At 42.0% G+C, this 20,031-nt stretch overlaps 3 protein-coding genes across 3 annotated transcripts in view; 2 read left to right on the top strand and 1 right to left on the bottom strand.

Annotated features, from left to right (window-relative positions):
• Nucleotides 1-20,031, top strand: part of LOC109408938 (uncharacterized) — a 463,030-nt gene that overhangs the window by 155,560 nt on the left and 287,439 nt on the right. The window lies entirely within an intron of this gene.
• Nucleotides 4,439-6,738, bottom strand: LOC109431157 (uncharacterized). The gene is made up of 2 exons (XM_019707361.3): nucleotides 5,968-6,738; nucleotides 4,439-5,907 (listed from the first exon to the last, which is right to left on the bottom strand). Exons 1-2 carry the CDS (start codon nucleotides 6,566-6,568, stop codon nucleotides 4,661-4,663), a joined length of 1,848 nt encoding a protein of 615 aa, XP_019562906.3. The 5' UTR covers nucleotides 6,569-6,738; the 3' UTR covers nucleotides 4,439-4,660.
• Nucleotides 15,812-16,571, top strand: LOC134291125 (uncharacterized). The gene is made up of 2 exons (XM_062858488.1): nucleotides 15,812-16,200; nucleotides 16,273-16,571. Exons 1-2 carry the CDS (start codon nucleotides 15,955-15,957, stop codon nucleotides 16,510-16,512), a joined length of 486 nt encoding a protein of 161 aa, XP_062714472.1. The 5' UTR covers nucleotides 15,812-15,954; the 3' UTR covers nucleotides 16,513-16,571.

Raw genomic sequence — 20,031 nt, 5'->3', positions numbered from 1 at the left:
TAAACCACCCTTCCCACTATTGCTCACGAGGTTTTTCATCCTCAAGTGATAGTAAAAAGTCTAATCTTTCAACTTGCCAACTGAACCACCTGCGCCATTTTACGCCGGAAAGGTGAAAGTTGACCTTAAAATCTGATAAGTTTGCCTATAACTTTGTTTTCAGATATAAAAACTTCACATCTTCATTCAGATGTGTACTTTGATGTCCTGAACAAGTTGGTAGAAGGTCACAAAACTGTGGAAATTTATCTAAAACCTAGTTTTAGCACAGCGAACAGACATCCAGGCTACAACAAATTTAATTCAGAAAGTTGTGTAAAGATTTGAATCTTCACTTGAGTAAGGTTTTAAACCAATACACGATGAAAACACTAACACCGTCGAACACCATATTGCCACAGTCAGTGGTAAATTAAATTGAAACATTTCAAGTGGTGAATTAAATTAGTATAGGAAATTACCCGATAACAGCGCCATGATGTTGCCACTTGTGTTATCGATGAAATATTTCTTACACAAAATTCAGATTGGACTTGGATGTCTGTTCTCTGTGGTAAAAGATAGATTTAGCGAGACTCGCAAAATCATTACTCCACGGTTGGCTTTTCGGTCATGATGATTGAAATCGAAGTGATAATATTTCACCTGGCGTTTCGACTCTTGGTTTGGGTCTTTTTCGGGGTTATAGGGGTATAACGATTCGCATTTGTTGCCAGTTGCTTGATGTACGATTACCAACTCATGAATTTGGCTGTGTATGACACCCATAAAATATAGTAGTCGCACTGATCAATGATCACTGATCACGCTTGAGAATGATTTATACTCCAAGTATTTCTGAGTTTTTAAGCTTATTTTTAATTATACTATACATGTCAATGGTTGCTACTCCGTGATTGATCTGAGCTGGTTCCAATTGCACTGAGATCCAAATGAATAAGGGCTGGGACACTCCACTTATTCTCAAAGTGCAATTTAAGCAGCTCATACGTTTTGGATCAATAACGGCGCCGGCCACGTCCTTATAGTCAGTTGGGAAGGGAAAGGAATGATAAAGTGTGCTGGTTGTTGCTACTAAAGACTAGACGTGTGCGCCGAAGCAGTTTTCACCGGCGGCGGCGTGCATAGTAATTTGAGACAGCGGCGGCGGCAACGCCGGCGCCACGCCGTACACCCTATTCGGCGGCGGCCCTAATCGTACCGACCAAATTAAAAAAATTGGTACACCCTAATCGGCGTGACCAATTTTTTTAATTTTTAAATGTAGTGCTATTTTTAGTAATTAAAAACTGTCAATACAGAATAATTTGTTTCCTTAGCATTAGCATTAAGCGAGTCGCACAAATTCGTAGGTGGTACAGTCCTAGACCGCTGTTATGAGGGTTGCCTCCTTCCCGTCCGAACCAATGCACAAAGATTTGGGACTAATCTCTGACTCTTAGACAAGACTGACGCAATCCTCCAATGGTCGAGAACTGTCCTGGCCACGTCCTTGCGACTGCTGAGGAAAGGGAAAGGATGGTTAGTTTTGGACACCTATGAAAAATGTAGACAACTCTACGATCTCTCAGGCCTAGGTGTCACGGGAATTTGGGTGTTGTTAGTGAAAGGGTAAACTCCAAAGGATACGCTTGGTCAACGTTCAGGCGCACCGTAGTTGGACTTCTTAGAATCAGTTGTCTGCCCGAATCATCCTGGTTCTCTCGTCATTTTGATGGCATTTGGTTGAATTACTAAATTCTTCGGTTGATAATCTGAAATATAAAATAATATTAACATCGTACGTCATATAAGCTACATATTAGTGATACGCTCGCCACAGTTGCATAGTTTTACAATATTATTTGTCATACGATCAATTTACCTGAATCCTGCTGAAAGAAAATGTTAATTAGCAGTACATTGCAACAAAATAAACAACAAAACACAAAAAAGTACATCAACCTTTGATCTCGGAATATTTATAAATACGTGAATATCAAGATCAAAATTTGATTTGGTAGATCTTACACCGCAACGCACCATTCTAAGGTGATCTACCCACGTTACGGGGTAATACAGAATAATTTGTTTCCTGTTCCTAAAGTAAAATTTTCATCTTTTTTTTGTGAAAGGTTCAAACGTATGAAAATCAGAGGTTTCAATAAAAACTATCCTTATACGAATTATGCTATAAATTTTAGAGAGTATCCTTGAGGACGTTTACCAGGAAATTTGTGAAGAATTCCTCTAGATAGAACTTCACAACGTCTCTTCTAAGGATATTCTTTTCTAATACTATTATTACCAGTACTGAGTTCTGTTAGGGTTCTTTTCAGGAATTACTCCAAGAATTCTTTTAGGCGTTTCCTCAGGAATTTTTCCAGAAAATTCTCAATGGATTCTACTGTGAGTTCCTCCAGGGGGCTGCCTAGAAAATCCTCAGATATTTCTCCACGGGTGGGATAGTAAACTTCTCTAGAGATGTATAGAAACCTTCCTCCAAGGTTTGTCTATCAGATTTTTTTTATCTGTATTAACGAGATTTTTAGCCCCAGGCTAGTTCATCTCGGGGCCCACGCTTTACTTCCCTTCCGAAGGAAGAACTCACAGTTTGCGAGTTTGTCGGGAGTGGGATTCGATCCCAGATCCACGGCGGGATAGTCAAGTGTTCTAACCATCACACCAGATCCGCTCCTTCTAAAGTTTTATTTTGACGATTCATTTAAAAAAAAATGCTTCACAAGTTCCTCTAGGGAAATCGTATCAGATAATTTTATCCACTAATATCATTCATGCATTGCGTAAGAAATTCTTTCAAGAACCCAAAAGTTTCTCCAGGAGTTCTTTCAGGGTTTGTTCCAAATCATCCTTCAAAAATTCAGTAAAAGATTTATTCAAGAATTCTTCTTGTACCTTTTCCTGCAATTTCTGCATGGATTCCCGATTTTTTTTTTGATTCCTTTGATTCGAATGATTCTCTCAGAAACTTCTTCATAATTAATTCAGAAATTTCTCAAAGATTTCGTTCAGAAATACCTTTAGGGATTTTCTCAGAAACTTCTCCAGGAATTTTCTTAATTTTTTTCCAAAAATTTTACTATAAATTCCGTTAAAGCTATTTCAGTGTTTATTTTCCACCCCTCTGTTGAGAAAATTAAGCCAATGCGTCCAATTAACTGAACTTTTGTTACGAATCTCAGCACAAAACCTAAAAAAATAAGTGAATCTCAGGAGTTCCTCTAGGTATTCCCCAGGGACTTCTCCAGGAGCTCCTCCAACGATTATTACCAAAATAGTACCAATAAAATTAAATCTCATCAGGAAATTTTAAAACATTTTTATAGAAATTTCTTCAGATAAGCCTCGAAGAATAACTTAAATAACATGGTTTATTTAATTTCACAAAATACTCTGTGGAGGAATATCTCAAAGAATACCCGGAGGAATCTCTAAAGGAAGCCCAAGAAATATTTCTGAAAAGGCCACAGGAGGAATTCCAAAAAGAAACCTTCTAGGTATTTCTTCGGTAATCCCTGACGAAATTTTCTAAGGGATTCCTGGAGGACTCTTGGAAGAATTTCCGAAAGAATCGCTGAACATTTTCTAAAAATTCTGAAAATCAAAAAAAAAAATCCATAGAAAAGTACTGAAGGAGTATGAAGTGATATTTTAGAAGGAATACATTAGTAAGTTACAGATGAAATCCTTGGAAGAATTTTTGAACAAGTTGTTTATCTAATACCTGGAGATATTCGTGAACGAATTCCTGCAGGATTATGTGGAAGTACCTCAGGGAAGTGCCTAAAATAATTCTAGAAAGAGTTGGAGGATATTCTAAAAAAAAAACAGAAGGTATTCATAAGCATAATTTTGAAAGAAATCCTGAAAGAATGTCTGGAGACGTACTTAGATATATTCCAAAGAAATATATGTCAAACTTTCTAGGAATTGATACTGAAGATATTTCTTAATTTCTTGAAGAAACCGAGTAACAAATCTAAATGGTATCTTTGGTAGAATTTCAGGAGGATTCTTTGGTGAAGTACATGGAATAATATCCGGAGGAACGCATGATGAAATCTCTGTATGATTTTTGGCTGAAACCATTGAAATAGTAACTACTGGAATCACTAAACAAAATATGGAAGAACTACTAGAGAATTTCCTGGAGACACTCGATGAAGAAATTTATAGAAGAAGCCCTGAAAGAATTTTTAAACCAACCGATATTGGCGAGAAAAAAAATTGTCGTTTTCTCATCGGCGTGGGAAATTTTGTTCAGCGGCGTGGAAAAATGTGAACAGCGGCGCGCCGGGTCGATTTAAGTGGCGGCGGCGGCGCACACGTCTACAGTAAAGACCGAGATCACCTCTGCATCCCCACAATCAGCACGGACTGGGGTATTTGTGTTAGATGGAAAGGATGGGAGATCTGGGAGTCACCGTTGGGTCAGATTTGATCATTGATCTTATTTTTAATTATGCTTTTAAGATACTATAAGCTACTTAAAGTCACTGAATTGGTATATTATTGTATAGTGTCAGATATGCATGTAATTATAGCAAACATTTCTTAAGCGACTACAAGTTAATAAATTCAAAAGGTAATCTACAGTGTAAGTACTCAAACTGTATTCGTGTAGTTAACGCGTGATGAATTTCAAAAATGTCTATATAACTTAGGCCACCATTTTACTCTTACTGTCCAATACCCTCAACAATCGCGGAGCCATCGGTTTAGCCCTCCTGCGTTGTCGCTTCAAGGCCGATATCATGGAAATCCTGTAGTATACCAGTTCAATCACGAAAATCACACCACTCAAAACTAACCCTATGGCTAGAAGGTAAAACGGAAACTGCATATCGATCAGAGTTAGGATCTTAAAGCTTTCCTCATGAGAGCTTCGAATCTGCTCCCAGTCCCGGATCGTCACGTTGAAGTTCATCACATCGATCCAGTGGTTGATCAGGCCACCGTTCAACATCTGCAGGATCAGTATGTTGATGGCTTCTAGCAGAACGGAGTGGCGGGGAACCACATACGCCAGATTGTACAACCGTGGACACTCCGGCACCATGAACAGCTGCTTGGTCGATATGAACACGGCGTTGTCCAGCGAGAGGGTGGTTCTGCGAGTGACGGTGGCGATCTTCGTCGAATGTGCCACCTGATCCATCATCGATGTCTTGATCGGGTTGTAGATCATCTTGCTTCGGAGCGAGTCCATCATCGGACTGTAATTGGCCGGGAAGACGTCGTCCGTGAAACCTTTGTATTTGACGGGAATCTGGATGCCGGATTCGTCCAACCGTTGAAGGCTGTCGATGTCTTTGTAGTAGACAGGGTTCAAGAATACGGAGGATAAACTGGACTGGAACATGGACACGAAGATCAAACTGACCATAATGATCCCGAAGAGCATCAACCGTTCGGTACTGGAACGAGTGAATCGCTGGTAGGGACCACTGACCAGAAGAATGTACGTATCAACGCATATCTGAACCATTTTTCGATACAGCGGAGCATCACGGATGTCGTTGGACAGATTGAAGAGCTGGGCCAAGCGCCGCTTCTGGTTCCAGCGCACACCTGTGCCGGACTTGGCTTGAATACCCGCCCGAATTATGATCCACGCTATCGAGAAAATGATCCCTGTCAGGAATAGCAGTGCCCACAAGTCCGCCGGAAAGATGGTGATCGGAAGCAGATACTCCGGAACGCGGCTGGCCTTCTTCACCAGACAGCACAGCTCGTCCGTGTAGATCCCGGTGGTGAACTCAATATCCCGGCTGAAGTAGTCCTTGATGAAGAAACCAACGAAGGTGATGTCGCTCTCGTGCCTTATCAGTCGTCCGATGACCCCGTTGAAGCTTCCGTTCGGTAGTTTGAAGCCGAACTGGTCCTTGTCTGGAGGTAGGTAGGTAGCTAGAATTTGAAAAGAATTCTGTAGTACAGATCATCGAACAAGAAGTGATGCCTTCGTACGTGTGAAGTTCATCGCTTCGATGAACACTTTCCCCACTTCGATGTCCGCTCCGATGAAGTTCACAATTTTACCTTCTTTGTTCACTACGGTGTCCGAGTACGTTGACCGGAATACGTCAATGTTGATAGGATAGCCGTTGAAGTTGCCCTGTGGAATGCTTGGAATATCGGCAGAGCTCGTCAACTCTTTCATGGCGCCGTATTTCTTAGGTCCAACAAGCAAAAACGGATCATACGTCAGGATTTTCCCGCCCAACAGAAAGAAAACCTTGAAGACTCCTTCTCGAGTCCAGGCGGTCTTCATGAACTCCCTTAACTTCCCCATCTCAAACCCACTGCCCTCGCTCAGAACGAACAAATACGTCGCATACGGATCCAGCAGACACCTCATCGAGAGCTCGAACGCTCGCCAACTGGCAAACACCACATACCCGAAGTCATGATTCTGATCCCAGATCTTCGCAAACGATTCGTACGTTCGATCCCACTCTATGAACCGCCACTCGTCCTCGTACTCGCGATCGATCACGTCCAGCAGCTCCGCCTCCAAGTCCTCCGCTTCGTCATCCCCACCTTCCATTTCGATTATGGCGGACAGCATTGGGCGATCGCCGTTGCAACCATCTTGTTCGTTCTTGGGTACGACCTCGCGGTAAAGGCGAACCGTTTTACCTTGGAGGATCGCCGGAGAGCCGGTGGAGGGATGGATTAGAAGATCGAGAAACTCCTTTGGGTGATCCGGGTCGGGATCGCCCACTACTACATCGACGCGCCCGATTCCATCGAAGATGGCTACGATGTGTGACTGGATTGCTTGATCGCTTAGCCAGGCTTGGACGTCTTCTTCGGACCGAACGTATTTCGGGTTGAAGATAAAACCAAGGGAAACGTGAATGATGAGCGAGCAAAAAAGCATGTCGAACTAGGAGACAGTTGCAAGACTAGAGTTGAATTCCAAACCGTCGATGGTTTGGGTTGAATTTTTATATGCGTTCTGAACTGATTTATTAATGAGCGCAAATATAGGCGTGAATTGGGAATAATATATGGTCATTAGACAGTAAATAATAGATAAGCACAAACTATTCGGTCGTTTATCAATCAATGCTGCTTGCAGCATGACACCGGAGGATAGAGGAGATGTTTCTCCTGTACGCGAGAGGGTATTCGCATACACGCGCTCGTCGTCCAACGTCAAATTCCTAGAAGCATTCATGTTTTTGGTATGAGCTTGGATTAATTGGACGGAAGGTTTCGTTTCGGGAAAAAAAAATCGACTGCAAATCTGGCTTGAACCAGTCAAAGTATTTTTGTTCGTCGAATCGTAGTAGCCTACGACGCGTGCACGTACTTTATCTGTTTGCTTATGTCGCCTACTGTGAAATTCTGCAAGTCACTGTTTATTCGCTGCTAGTGCCATCTTGCAGTTTTGGAGGATACACTCAGATCTCTTTTTACGTCCATTATGGGGTCATCAAAATAATCATGGTAATGAACTTGTTCCGTCAAATATGTGTATACACTAAGGTAAATCTAAAAAAATGAAAATTTGCACACCTCAAGATATGCTAGGATTGTTAGAGTTCATGCTGAAAGGGAGTGGAGTAGTGTAGTAAGGGTTGGTTCTAGGGGTTACTGGGGAAGGGGAAGGGGGAGTTCTAAAGATAGTTGAAGAATTTAAGGGAGGAGAGTGCATACTGGTTGTAATGAAGGTTTCAGAGGATATTTGGAGGTATTAAGAACGGTTTAGACGGACCAAGCGAAGGACCACGGAGACTGTCACGAAGTGTTAAAGAGAATATAAGGCTTTGATTGGGTGGGTCATAGGCTCAAAGGTGATCCAGGAAAGTTTTAGCAGATCTAATGTTTTTCTGTTATCCTTCTGTTGATGCGTCACTATGAAAATTGGTTCAGTAGAGTACTTATGTTCACAAATATTTAAGGTCTTCCATGAGCTCTCGTGAATATGGACCTTAAGTTCTACAAGAATAATCAATAGGTTGTTGGTGCATTACTGATACTGTGCAACATCTTACAAGTCCACGGAGCGTTGTCCTGTAGAGAACTAATTTCCGTAAATGTTCTAGGTCATCCAAGAACTTCCGTGAGTAAGTGTCTTAATATCTACATGCGTATTCATTGGATTCTTGTTAGATTACTGATACGATGCAACTTCCTATAGGTTCATAAAGCAACACAGATAAAAATTATGAGATTTACACGTCATGTAAACTTCATTTCGGTCATGTAAACTTAATGTTATGATGATTTACATGATATATCATGTAAATTTGTGTTATATGTCATGTAAACACTCAGAGTCATGCTGAATTACATGACATATAATGGAAGTTTACATGATATTTTATGACTTTTACATGATATGTCATGTAAATTTTGATGATATCCCACGCTCCAATTATGTGCATCATATGTCACAGAATTTTACACTCTTTTTTCGATCTGTGAATGTTCTGTATAGAAATAGTTCCCAAAGATGTCCTAGGTCATCCAAGAACTTTAGCGAGTGATGGACTTAGGATCTATAAGCGGTATTACTGATACGGTGCAACATCGACAAGTCAATAAAGCTTTGTTCTATAAAGAACTAGTTTCCAAGGTTGTTCTGGGTCCACCAAGAACTACCGCGAGTTAAGGCCTTAAGATGTAAAAGCGTGTTCAATGGATGGTTGTCCCATTACTAATACGGTGCAACACCCACCTGGTCCATGGAACATTGTTTTATAAAAAAAAATCTCAAAGATGTTCTAGGACCTCCAAGTACTTCCGTGAGTCAAGATCTCAAGATCTACAAGCGTAATTAATGGATTGTTGTTACATTACTGATACAGCGCAACATCATACAACAGGCTCATGTAGCATTGTTCGGTAAAGAACTGATTTCCAAAGATATAGTCCTACAAGAACTTCCGTGAGTGAAGGCCTTATGATCTGCAAGTGTTATCAATGGAATATTGCTACATTACTGATGCGGTGCAACATCCTACAGGTCTTTGGAATATTGTTCTGGAAGAAACTCATTTCCGAAGATGTTCTAGGTCCTCGAAGAACTACCGCGAGTGAAGGTCGTATGATCAACAAGGGTTATGCTATGGCTTTTTCTTATTTTGATGAGTCGATGATAGAGCCTTTTAGATAATTCCTATAACTCAAACGGTTTAAATAGTGGACCTTATCTGTTTAGAGTTGCAAGGTAATTCATGACGATAATTTTCATAGGTGTAAACGTAGACAAGCATGGTACACAAATTCATCTTAGCATAGCATAGCACGAATACTTGCACAAATCGTGTTTGGAGTTGCAAAGATGAGTATATCCCAAGGTATATCCAAATGCAACTCCACAGTTATTGTAGCTCTTACTACTACCTACAATATAAAACATGAATTCACTCGTCTCCACACACCTGGCCAAGTCCTTGCAAGCATTTTAAAATTCTTATCATCAACTTCCAAAAACGTCCAAAACTGAAAAAGCATCCAAAGTGCATAAAAAGAGGAAAATGTGGGAATAAATGAGGTTGGGGCTTAATGAGGGAATCTAGTTCAGAGGAACAGATCTTGCTCCTGGGCATTTCAGATGGGAGCAAGGGTTTCTAGGAAGTTCCCATACAGCCCAAAAAAGGGCGTTTCAATGGGCTTTAAGGATGATTCACGGAGAGGTCCCAGGATACTTTGAAGGGTGTTAAGGGGCGTTTCAAGTCATTTCCGGAAGTTTTGGAGATTTTCAGAAACGTGTTAAGAGCGTTTCTAGAGGTTTTAAGAGTGCTTGATAGCATTTCAGGGGCGTTTCAAGGGGTTTTAGGTTCGTTTCTTGGGATTTTGAAGCCTTGTAAAGGCTATCTAAGTGGTTTAGGGACATTTTAAATTGATTTTGATGATTTCAAGAGCGTTTCACTGGGATTACGGAGGTTCCAGAGGCGTTGCAAGGCATTTCAGGGGCGTTTCAATCTGTTTACAGGGTTTTTGTAAAGGGGTCTCTAAAAAACCTTCGAAACTTACTGAAATGCCCCAAAAACGCCTGCGTAATGCCTCTAAAATCTACCAAGAAGCTTCTGTAACTTCCTCAAACGCCTCCGAAGTCCTTTTTAAAGGTTTCGGAGCCCATCTAACGCACTTGAGACCCCCTAAAATGCTATCCAAAATCCACACGTAGAATAATGACGCATGTTTGATCCTTCTACGATGTTGGATTTTTCGCACCACGATGACGTAGTGCACGTTCAGCGTGCCTGTCTGGGCCATATTGACCCCAACTACCTACTAGGGTTAAAACAATAAAACGCACGGTTGATTTTCAAACTGAGATATTACTTATTCCAAAGTCATATTTCTTTGTTCTTATAGAGAATATCGATAAAAACAACTAATTACCATCATTCCATATGACGTTAGAAACTTCATTTGTTTCTACAAAATGGAGACCACAAACATGACCCGAAAGCACTCACACATCTTTGAAATTCTTACTCTTACCCCAATATCGCCACAACGAGAAAAGTGTAAGCAAGAATGACTAGAAGAGAGTGTGGCATCATGTTCCAATTTTGATAGGTCTCGTGCTGGTTTGAATTTGTATGAATTTGACAGAGGATCGCTGTTTCAATTTTGACATTGACGTCACTCTCCGTTCTAGTCATTCTAGGTGTAGCAAACCCTTCACTCCAAGTTCCAAGTGCAGCTTTGGCCGTGAGGGATATCGCATTGTAAATATCAAGACGTTTTCCTTTCCATCCACTTGCCGAGTGTCAAAAATAGATTTCCGAGCTGCTGCAATGAGCTGCCGTCACCAACACAATCCCATTCCGGCTTTGTTAGTGGCACAAGTGCAGTCGTTAAAAACAATCCATTATTTTATGTTGAAACTACCAAACTGTCAACAATTTCGACAAATGCAAATTTCTGTATTATCAAACAATGAAACAGTTCAGTTTGAACAAGAAATCAGTTTGTCGTTATAGTTAACTGAGAAATTGGTTGATTTAAACTAGAATTCAATTGTGATTACAATTTATTTCTCTGCGTGCGCCGCTGTGACGCCTCTGAAACCCGTCGGAAATCTTCCGAAACTTCCCCAAGTAACTTCGAAACCCTTTAAAACACTCTCAAACCCCATGTGACGCATCTAGGACTCTCATGAACTCCTCAAAACGCCCCCGTAACGCCTCTGAAACCCGCAGAAAATGCTCTGAAACTTCCTGAAATGTCTCGGAAATCCCCCTGAAATCCCTCGGACCCTATGTAACGCACCTAGGACCCTTCGAAACCCCTGAAAGCTCTTCCGTAACGCCTTTGAAAACTTCCGAACACGCCTACGAAACTTGTTGCGAAATTCAAACTTCCGGTTCTCGAGTTATACCCGCATAAATCTTTCGGAACCACTGCTCTGGAACTGCAGGTCACCATTGCGAAATCAGTTAGATTCGCCGAAACTCCACTAGAGTCCGCCTGAGATCCCCTGCAGCCCAAGCTGCAGCCCCCTGAGTAACCCTTTCGTTACCAAACAGCCCCCCTTAAGAGAGAGCGAAAAAACATTCCTTTCGCTACATAAGTGACCCGATTTTGTCAGCCCCTTTCCGGAACACATTTTTGGCTCCCCTCAACAATTTAAACAGTTATTCATACTTTTTATCCCTCTTGTTTTGCCTTTCAGCAGTAGTTTGATGATGACCTTTAATGAATTTATCAATATTTGATCGTTAGATAATGAGAGCAAAAGTACTCAGGATTGTTTATATGGCAATTCTTCCAGGAATTCATTCGGAGTTTTTATCCAGGAATTCCTCGGGAAATTGGGGATTCCGCCAGGAACTCGTGTAGGACCACCTCCAAGAATTTCAGCTAGAATTCCTCAAGCAGTTCCAGAAGTTCTTCATGGGATTCCTTCAGGAGCTCCTATTGGCCTTCCTCCGGGAATACGAGCTGGGATTCCTCAAGCAACTCCTGCTTCGGTTCTTCCGGCAATTTATCCTAGAACTTCTCCAGGAATTCTACTAGCGATTCCTCTAGAGAAGTCTTCGACCATTTTTGCTGGGATTCTTCTGGGAAATCTCCCTGGGATTTTTACAGAAATCCCTTCAGTGATTCTTCCAGGGATTTATTCAAGAATTTATCCAGGACTTCCTCCTGAGATTTCATCCAGGGGTTCGCCAAGAAATTCCTCTTGGGGTTTCTTGATGGATGAACACCTATTGGCATTCCTCGATGAATTACAGCTGCGATTCCTGAAGCCATTCCTATTCGGATTCTTCCAGAAATTGTAATGCAGAAATACTTTCAGCACAGACAAACAGACGTAACACTTTTCAAAACGGTTTGGCACATGCATTTAACGATCAATTCAAATTTCATTTGATTTGCGCGATCGTTCCATCAGAGGCGCTAATGTTCGATCGCTTTGACGTTTGCCAGTGTACACGTTGCTGAATGATGCATACGAAAATTACAGGCAATTTGTGTAGTAGTGTGCGTGTCAGCAAAACGTCAAATCGAAATCCATCATGGCCAAAAGTGTCGCGCGAGGTTCTACCAACAGGTGGCAGTGTGCTCATGAAAATGACACCGGGCAACAGTTTTTGATGAATTTCCTCTAAGAGATACGTCTGTTTGTCTGTGCTTTCAGATATTTCTCCTGGCATACTGACTGCAATACTTTCGGGGAAATCTTCCTGAGACTCATCCTGAAATACCTCCTGCGATTCCACTAGGGACTCCTCCATGGATTTCTCCAGAATACCTCTGCCGATTCTTCCAAGGAGAACTGGTGGTGTTCCTTCAGGTATTTATTCAAGGAACTTCTCTTAAGATTCCCCCAGCATGTCTGATGGGTTTTTGCTAATAATTCTTGTAGAGATTCCTCAAGCAATTTCACTAGGATTTCTCTAGAAATTTCTTCTATGATACCTCCCGGAGTTCTAGCAATCACTCCAGAAATTTCTTTAAGAATACTTGGTGGGATAATTCAAGACAATCTTCCTAGTATTATTCTAGAAGTTCCTCCGATAGTTCTTTCAGGAACATCCTCAGATATTCAATCCAGTAGTTCCAGCTGGGATCCTTCAAGCAATTGCAACTGTGGTTCTACCAGGAATTCCTCCTTGGACTCCTCCAGAAATTCTTACTGTTATACTTTCACGACTTACTCAAGGGATTACTAAAGACGTTTCTCGTGAAATTTCTTCCGATTTTTTTGCTGGGATTATCCATGGCAATATTTCGAAGAATCTCCCTGAAGTTCCCCCAGGGATTCCTCCAGGAATTCCTTAAGAGATTTTATTCAGGGTTTCCTCCAGCAATTTCTCGCGGGATTCCTCCTGCAGCTTCCACCAGGAATTCCAGCTAGGATTCCTCAAGTAACTTTGTCTGCGGTTCTTCCAGCTATTCTTGCTAGAGCTCCTATACAAATTCAATGTGTGGTACTTCGGAAATTCTGCTAAGGATTCTTCTGGAGCTTTCTCCTGGCTGTCTTGCTGGGATCCTTCCGGGCAATCTTCCTGGAATTCTCCCAGAAGTACCTCCGGTGATTCCTCCAGGAATGTTTATCCAAGAATTTCTCCATAAATTTCACAGTTCCTGGAGGAATCTCCTCTCGGACTATCATCAGGAATTCCAACTGGATTTCTCAAGTAATTCCTGCTGTGGTTCTTCCCGCAATTTCTCCAGATATTCTTATTGTAGTACCTCCCGGAATTCTTCTACGGATTCTTCTAAGAATTTCTCCTGGGATTCTTTCAAAAGGTCTTGCTGGGACTTGGATTATTTTTTGGCAATCTTCCAAGGATTCTTCCAGAAGTTCATTCAGTATTTCCTCTAGAAATTTTATCCTGAGATTTCTCCATTCTCATCATTTTGTAAACTCCTCTTGACCTTCATCCAAGAACTCCAGCTGAGATTCCACAAGCGATTCCTGCTGTAATTCTTTCAGAAAGGCCTTCTAGAACTCCTCCAGAAAATCTTACTTATACACTCCATTAATTAGTATCATTGCCCTGTGAACATTCACGTCTCTAGTATCTCTAGCTCTCGAAACCCCAATAGACCAGTATGATAAATAAAACCATAGATTACCCAAAAAGCTTTTCCAATCCTTTCTCTACAATCATCATAGTCAGGTGACTGTACATACTACACACCTTGTTCGCGTAGCCCCTCAGCTTACCCGGTAGCAAGCCCACCCTGAGACCCAACTCGAGGGGTCCCTTGTTACTGAGACTTTGTCCGGTTTCGAACAAGGCATAACCTGCAGGAGTTATGTCTACGAATTTCTCCAGGCATTCTTGCTGCGATTCCTCGGGGTACTTTTCCTAGGATACTTCCAGAAATGCCTTTGTTGATTCTAAAGACTCATCCAAGAATTCCTTTAGAGTTACTATCCACTCTAGAAATTTCTCATGAAATTCCTCCTGGAACTTCTCTCAACGATTCTCCAGGAATTGCAGCTGGCGGAATCCCAATAGATATCTCTAGAAGAATCCCTAAAAGAATTGAGGAAAATGATGCCAAGTTGCAATTTTTTGAGAAATCCTTGGATGATTTACTAGAGAAATCTCTAGTGAAATTTCATCAGGAATGCCTGGAGATTCCTAAAAGATATTCGTTGAATTTATACCAGAAGGAATGCTTGAAGAAATATCGCGAAGAATCGGTAGAGGTATTCTGGAGAAATCCATGGAGGAGCCCCTGAAGTAATCACAAGAGTAATTTCTGGAGAAATCTCAGGAAGATTGCCCGAAAGGATTCCAGTAATCCATCGCATGAGGAATTCCTAGAAAATTTCATATACATTTGGAATTGCTGGAGGAGTCCTCGAAGGAATTGTTGGAAGAACCACAGAAGGAATTACTGGAAAAATCACTGGAGACATTACTGAAGACATTGCTTGAGGAATCCTAGTTAAAACTCTTAAAGGAATGCAAAAATGAGTTCCTGGTCCAGGAGGAATCCCATGAGGAATTTCTTGAGAAATTCCTGGACATAATCTCTGAATGAATTCCTGGAATTACCGTGGAAATTCCCAATAAATACCAAAGAAACTAACGATCAAATTGACAAAGCAATATTCAAAGTATCTGCCAAATGATTTTTTGAAAACAAAATAACTATCGAGAAAAAAAAACTATTGCCAAATAAACTTCCAAAGAGATTTCTGAAGAAATTCCCAAAGAAAATCCAGTAGGAGTTGCCTTATACATTTCCAAAGCAATTACTTAAAGAATTTCCAAAGGAAATACCGTGGATAGGGGAACTTACGGCACTTTTGTTCTTTTCGTCATAGAGGATTTTTTAAACCTGTTGAACTCAGAGTTGGCCTGAAATCCTTCCCAGTCAAGCTGAATTATATGACCAAATTTCAGGCAATTTAGCTGACAAAAACCCTCATGACGAAAAGAACAGACCTTCGAATAATATCCAACGTCACCCTATAACTGTTCTGAAAAATTTAAATACCTATCACTGACCAATTGGCGAATCTAGCCAGCCTCGAATGCTTTTGAAGTTCGGCGACCCAAACCAAAAAGGTTCATAGCGAACCCTTTGCCAAACCCTACTAACAAAAGTAGCTGCATAAGAGCTTATGTAGCAAACACATTCAAAAGAAAGCTCGCTTAAGCTTTTATCCAGCAAAAATGCTAGTTGGGAAGCCATGCTTTATTTGAACATGCTGTCTGCCACAACCATGTGGTCGCGTCGCTTATTGCCCGAAAACAGATGTTCTGATTCCCATCGATGGTGTGTCAATATTTATACCCAAACATTCACGTTGTCTCCATCATGAAGGTGACAAATCGACAAATCATGCCGCCTAATGGATCAACAACGTCCAACGAACGTCCAAGCAATCACCTCTTCGGAGGAAATATGATGGAAACATCCCCAAGTAAGCCATGGAATCATAAATCACTTGGTCGTTGGCCAGACCATTATTGGTCGGTCTTGTCATCGTAAAAAAGTAAAAAAAAAATAGAAATGTGGTCCACGTTCAGAAAACATGACAACTCGAAGAAACGTGTCGATTTGGAAACGTTGGCCGAAGTACCGGGACGACTTCCTTTCAATTTGTTCCACCGACCGAAAGAGATCATTGGTCCGGCGAAAGAGAACCGCAGCAACTCATCGGGAAAGATTTCCAGTGCTGGGAATAATCGTTCCTGTCGGAACCGGCCCAAGGTTAACCTGTTTCCGCAGATATCGTTGACCGATTTAAGCGATAAGGTTGGTTCTGAAATATTACCATTCTTTAACAACACTTCTTGAGACTTTGAGATCAACTTGATTCGCTTCCAGGACTTGAACCAAGTGGTAGATTATATGTACTCTTCGGATTGGAAGGAGGCTTCGGCTTACTGCGCTCGAGCTAGTTGCACAAATCTAGGCGAAATGCATCAAACGATAACGATGATTGATGGAACTGACATTAAGGATACGTTATCGGATCGGTTCAGAAGACGTTCCGACAAAGTTCCGTACTTCGATCTGCCCAGCTCGGATGTGGATTTACAAAAGTGGTACAAATCTGTAGTGTAGTGGAAAATTGTTTTGTCTGAATATAGTTTAAATGTGGCACAATGTCACAATAAATCCTATTTTACATAACGCGTTTCATTTGCATAATGGCATACTTTTCATCATACTTACATATTTTTAATTTTTAATTACAATAAGGCTGAATCAACAATTCCTCGCCTCAACACTTCATTCGTGGCTGTAGTCTTTCATCCTCGACCACGTCCAACATTTGCTGTACCATCCGGATCTCTTGTAAACACCAGCTGTGCAGTGTTTGTCGGCATTCTCACAACATGTCCTGCCCATCGTATCTTTCCAGCTTTTGCCACCTTCCAGATGATAGGTTTGCCGTAACTAGAGTGCAGAGAGCTCGTGGTTCATAGTTAAGTTGCCCACTAGGTCATCCAAAGCATTCGACACTGGAACACTTCGAGTGCTTGGATGTCCTCCTCGAGCATAGTCCAGGTCTCGTGCTTGTAGAGAACCACCGGTCTTATCAGCGTTTTATACATGGTACATTTGGTCAATTTGGTGCAATTGTGAATCTTTTTTGACCGCAGGTACTGGTGGATCACAGAGTAGGCCTGATTTTACTGATAATACGCCATCGTAATTCACGGCTAACTTTGCTGTCTGCCGTTAAGAAGGATCCGAGGTATGGGTATTAGCCTGGTACACGGTTTATATGAGAAAATACAAAAAATGGAAAAACTCTAACTCCTGTATACTTTTTGAGTTCCTCTTTGGTCCCATATCAACTGTGCAAAATTTCAGATCGATCGGAAAAACTATATTTTAGCGCCCACCATTCTTAGTTTTTCATACGATTTACTATGGGGAAATTTTACATCTGCAAAGAAAAATCGCTAGGAGTCACTCCTAGATCCCAAAAAATAAGTCGGTGAATGATTTCTGTAGAAAACTTCACTAGGAATCAGACCTCCGAAGACTGCAAACCGATGCGATGTTCGTGGAAAAAGTAATTAAGCCTCACCCGATTGATAAAATGACGAGATTTTATTATTTATTGTTATTCCTTACATGTTGACCAGCATTAGCATGCCATTCGGTTTTCAGTTAATAACTTTTTCCACATGCCTTAGATCGCTTTGTGGTCTTCGGAGAGTTGGTTCCTCGTAAAATTTCCAACAGAAATCATTCATCAATTTATTTTTAGGGGTTAAGGGGCAACCTGTGGCGATTTTTCTTTGAAAAAGTGATTTTCCCCATAGTAAATCGTATGAAAACTTAAAATGGCTGGCGCTAAAATATAGTTTCTCCGATCGAGCTGAAATTTTGCACAGTTGATATGGGACCAAAAAGGAACTCAAAAAGTGTACAGGAGTGAAATGTCTTTCGGTGTCCCACTCTAATGGGTATCGTCTTTGACACGTTTGCCAGCAGTCCGACCTTTGTGTAGCTCTGTGCAATCGATACTATCGTCACATTCGAGTTCGGGACATCGTTGTTCATTGTAGCAACCGCGCGCGCGCTCGGATTAGTACTGTGTTTCAGTGGTTTTTGCAACCGTACCGATCTAAAACGCCTACCGCCGTATAGTGCTAAGTGTGTTCTAGTGGAAGCAATCAAAGTCCGATTAACATCGGTGAAAGGTTGTGAGAAAACTAAGGATAAATAGTGCATCTGCCCCGCACATGCGGAAGAAAAACAACAAACCGTCATCCATTGTTTTACGGTTGTGTGGTGTAGCCGGTGTAGCCTATTGAGGCTTCGGTGGTTTTCGACCCGAATAGCCTAAAGTGCCAAACCGTGAACAAATCAATTTGTTGGTATTTATGTGAGAAGTTTTATCCAAATTGGTGGCGCTTAAAGTTAGTTCTTTTGTGTGAACTAGATCCACGGGCTCGACGTTGAAGGAGCGTAAGGTAGGATAAACCCTTGTTTTTCTCTATTTTATCGTCTCTGGGGTATACAACGGGTGACCGTTGTAAACTTTTCTCAATTCCAACGTCCGCCGTGAGCAACAAGAACAAACTGGTAGAGTAGGGTAGTGTGGTAATGGCAGCCGCAAGTAGCGGCGACCCTGGAGGGTCCAAGCAGCAATGGCCAAGCTTGACGTCTGCTATGACCGGAGAATTTGGAGCATTAACATATCTTCTGTTAAGGAGTAAGAACGCAAACTCCCCACTAATGTCTGATCCCTTCATTGTCGGCAAATCAGTGGAGTTGGCTGCTGGCGGGCCAATTGAAGGGGCATCAACTGAAGCTCAAGGTTCTAGGTACACGCTAAAAGTCAGAAACCAAACTCAAGTCAGTAAGTTGTTAAAGCTGACCAGTCTGCTGGATGACACTGAGGTTGTCGTTGAACCACATCCGATCTTGAATGTAAGCCGCTGTGTAATTACGTGCGTTCCCGCGATCCGTATGCAAGAGAAGGATATTCTACAGGGTCTCAGCAGTCAAGGAGTTGTTCGCGTTCAAAGGATCACACGCAAGGAGCATGGAAACCCGGTCAATACCCCCGCTATCATACTAACCTTTGGAATGTGCAATTACCCGTCGCATGTCAAAGTTGGTCTCTTCAACGTTCCAACACGTCCTTACTACCCCAACCCTCTCTTGTGTTATGGTTGTGTCCAGTACGGTCATCCTCGTGTTCGCTGTCCAGGCCCAAAACGTTGCTTAAACTGCTCTGCCGAACATGAGCTGGCGGATGGAGAAACCTGTCCGTCGGCCGCTCACTGTATTAATTGCAGTGGACCCCATCGACCCAACAGTCGTCAATGCCCAGTTTTTAAGAAGGAGATGCAAGTAGTTCGCACGAAAGTAGATCATAATTTGACCTACCCGGAGGCACGTAAGAGAGTTGCCCAAGACCTTGGGAGCTACGCTGCAGCCGCAGCGCAACAAACTGCCATCCATAGAAGGTTAGAGGAATTAGAGAGAAAAATGGAACAGAAAGATGCACTAATCGCTCAACTGCTGGAAGACAACAAGAAGAAGGAAGAGAGAATCGTCCAGCTGTTGGCAGATATAAGAATGATGCAACACAACAAGCCAATCCAACAGAACTACCAACTCCAGTCGTCCCAGTGTACCCAAGCAGTTCAGTCAACTGAGTCAAGCCCGCATGCTGAAGCCACCAGGAAAACCAGAGAGCCACAAGTTACTGACATGGAAACGGAACTTCGAAACAAACTACCCGCTGGAACACAACCTGTTAAAACAGGAAGCGGTAAAAAGAAAAAAAGGCACAATAGATCCACTAACAATTCGCCTGGCCGCCAAAGTCCACCACCGAAGAAATTCCCCTCGGAACAAGTAACCGCGGATCAACAAGAAACAATCAGCGTCGAGGACGACGACGGGATTGATGAAACACCCCCTAGTCAGTCCTTTCGATAACCTCAACACCTCTACCCACACTCGTTTACCGACTAGTTCTCCCGACCTAATTAACGCAATTGACAACACATACGATCGATTTGAAGGGAGGGAAAGTGTAGTACCCCCTTCACTCTCACAGGAGAGAGCGCAGCAGGTAGGAAGATCCGTCCGGGACGTCTTACCCCAACC

The sequence above is a fragment of the Aedes albopictus genome, chromosome 1 (genome assembly GCF_035046485.1).
Source record: "Aedes albopictus strain Foshan chromosome 1, AalbF5, whole genome shotgun sequence".
NCBI lineage: Eukaryota > Metazoa > Arthropoda > Insecta > Diptera > Culicidae > Aedes > Aedes albopictus.
This window is presented reverse-complemented; position numbering and strand designations above follow the sequence as displayed.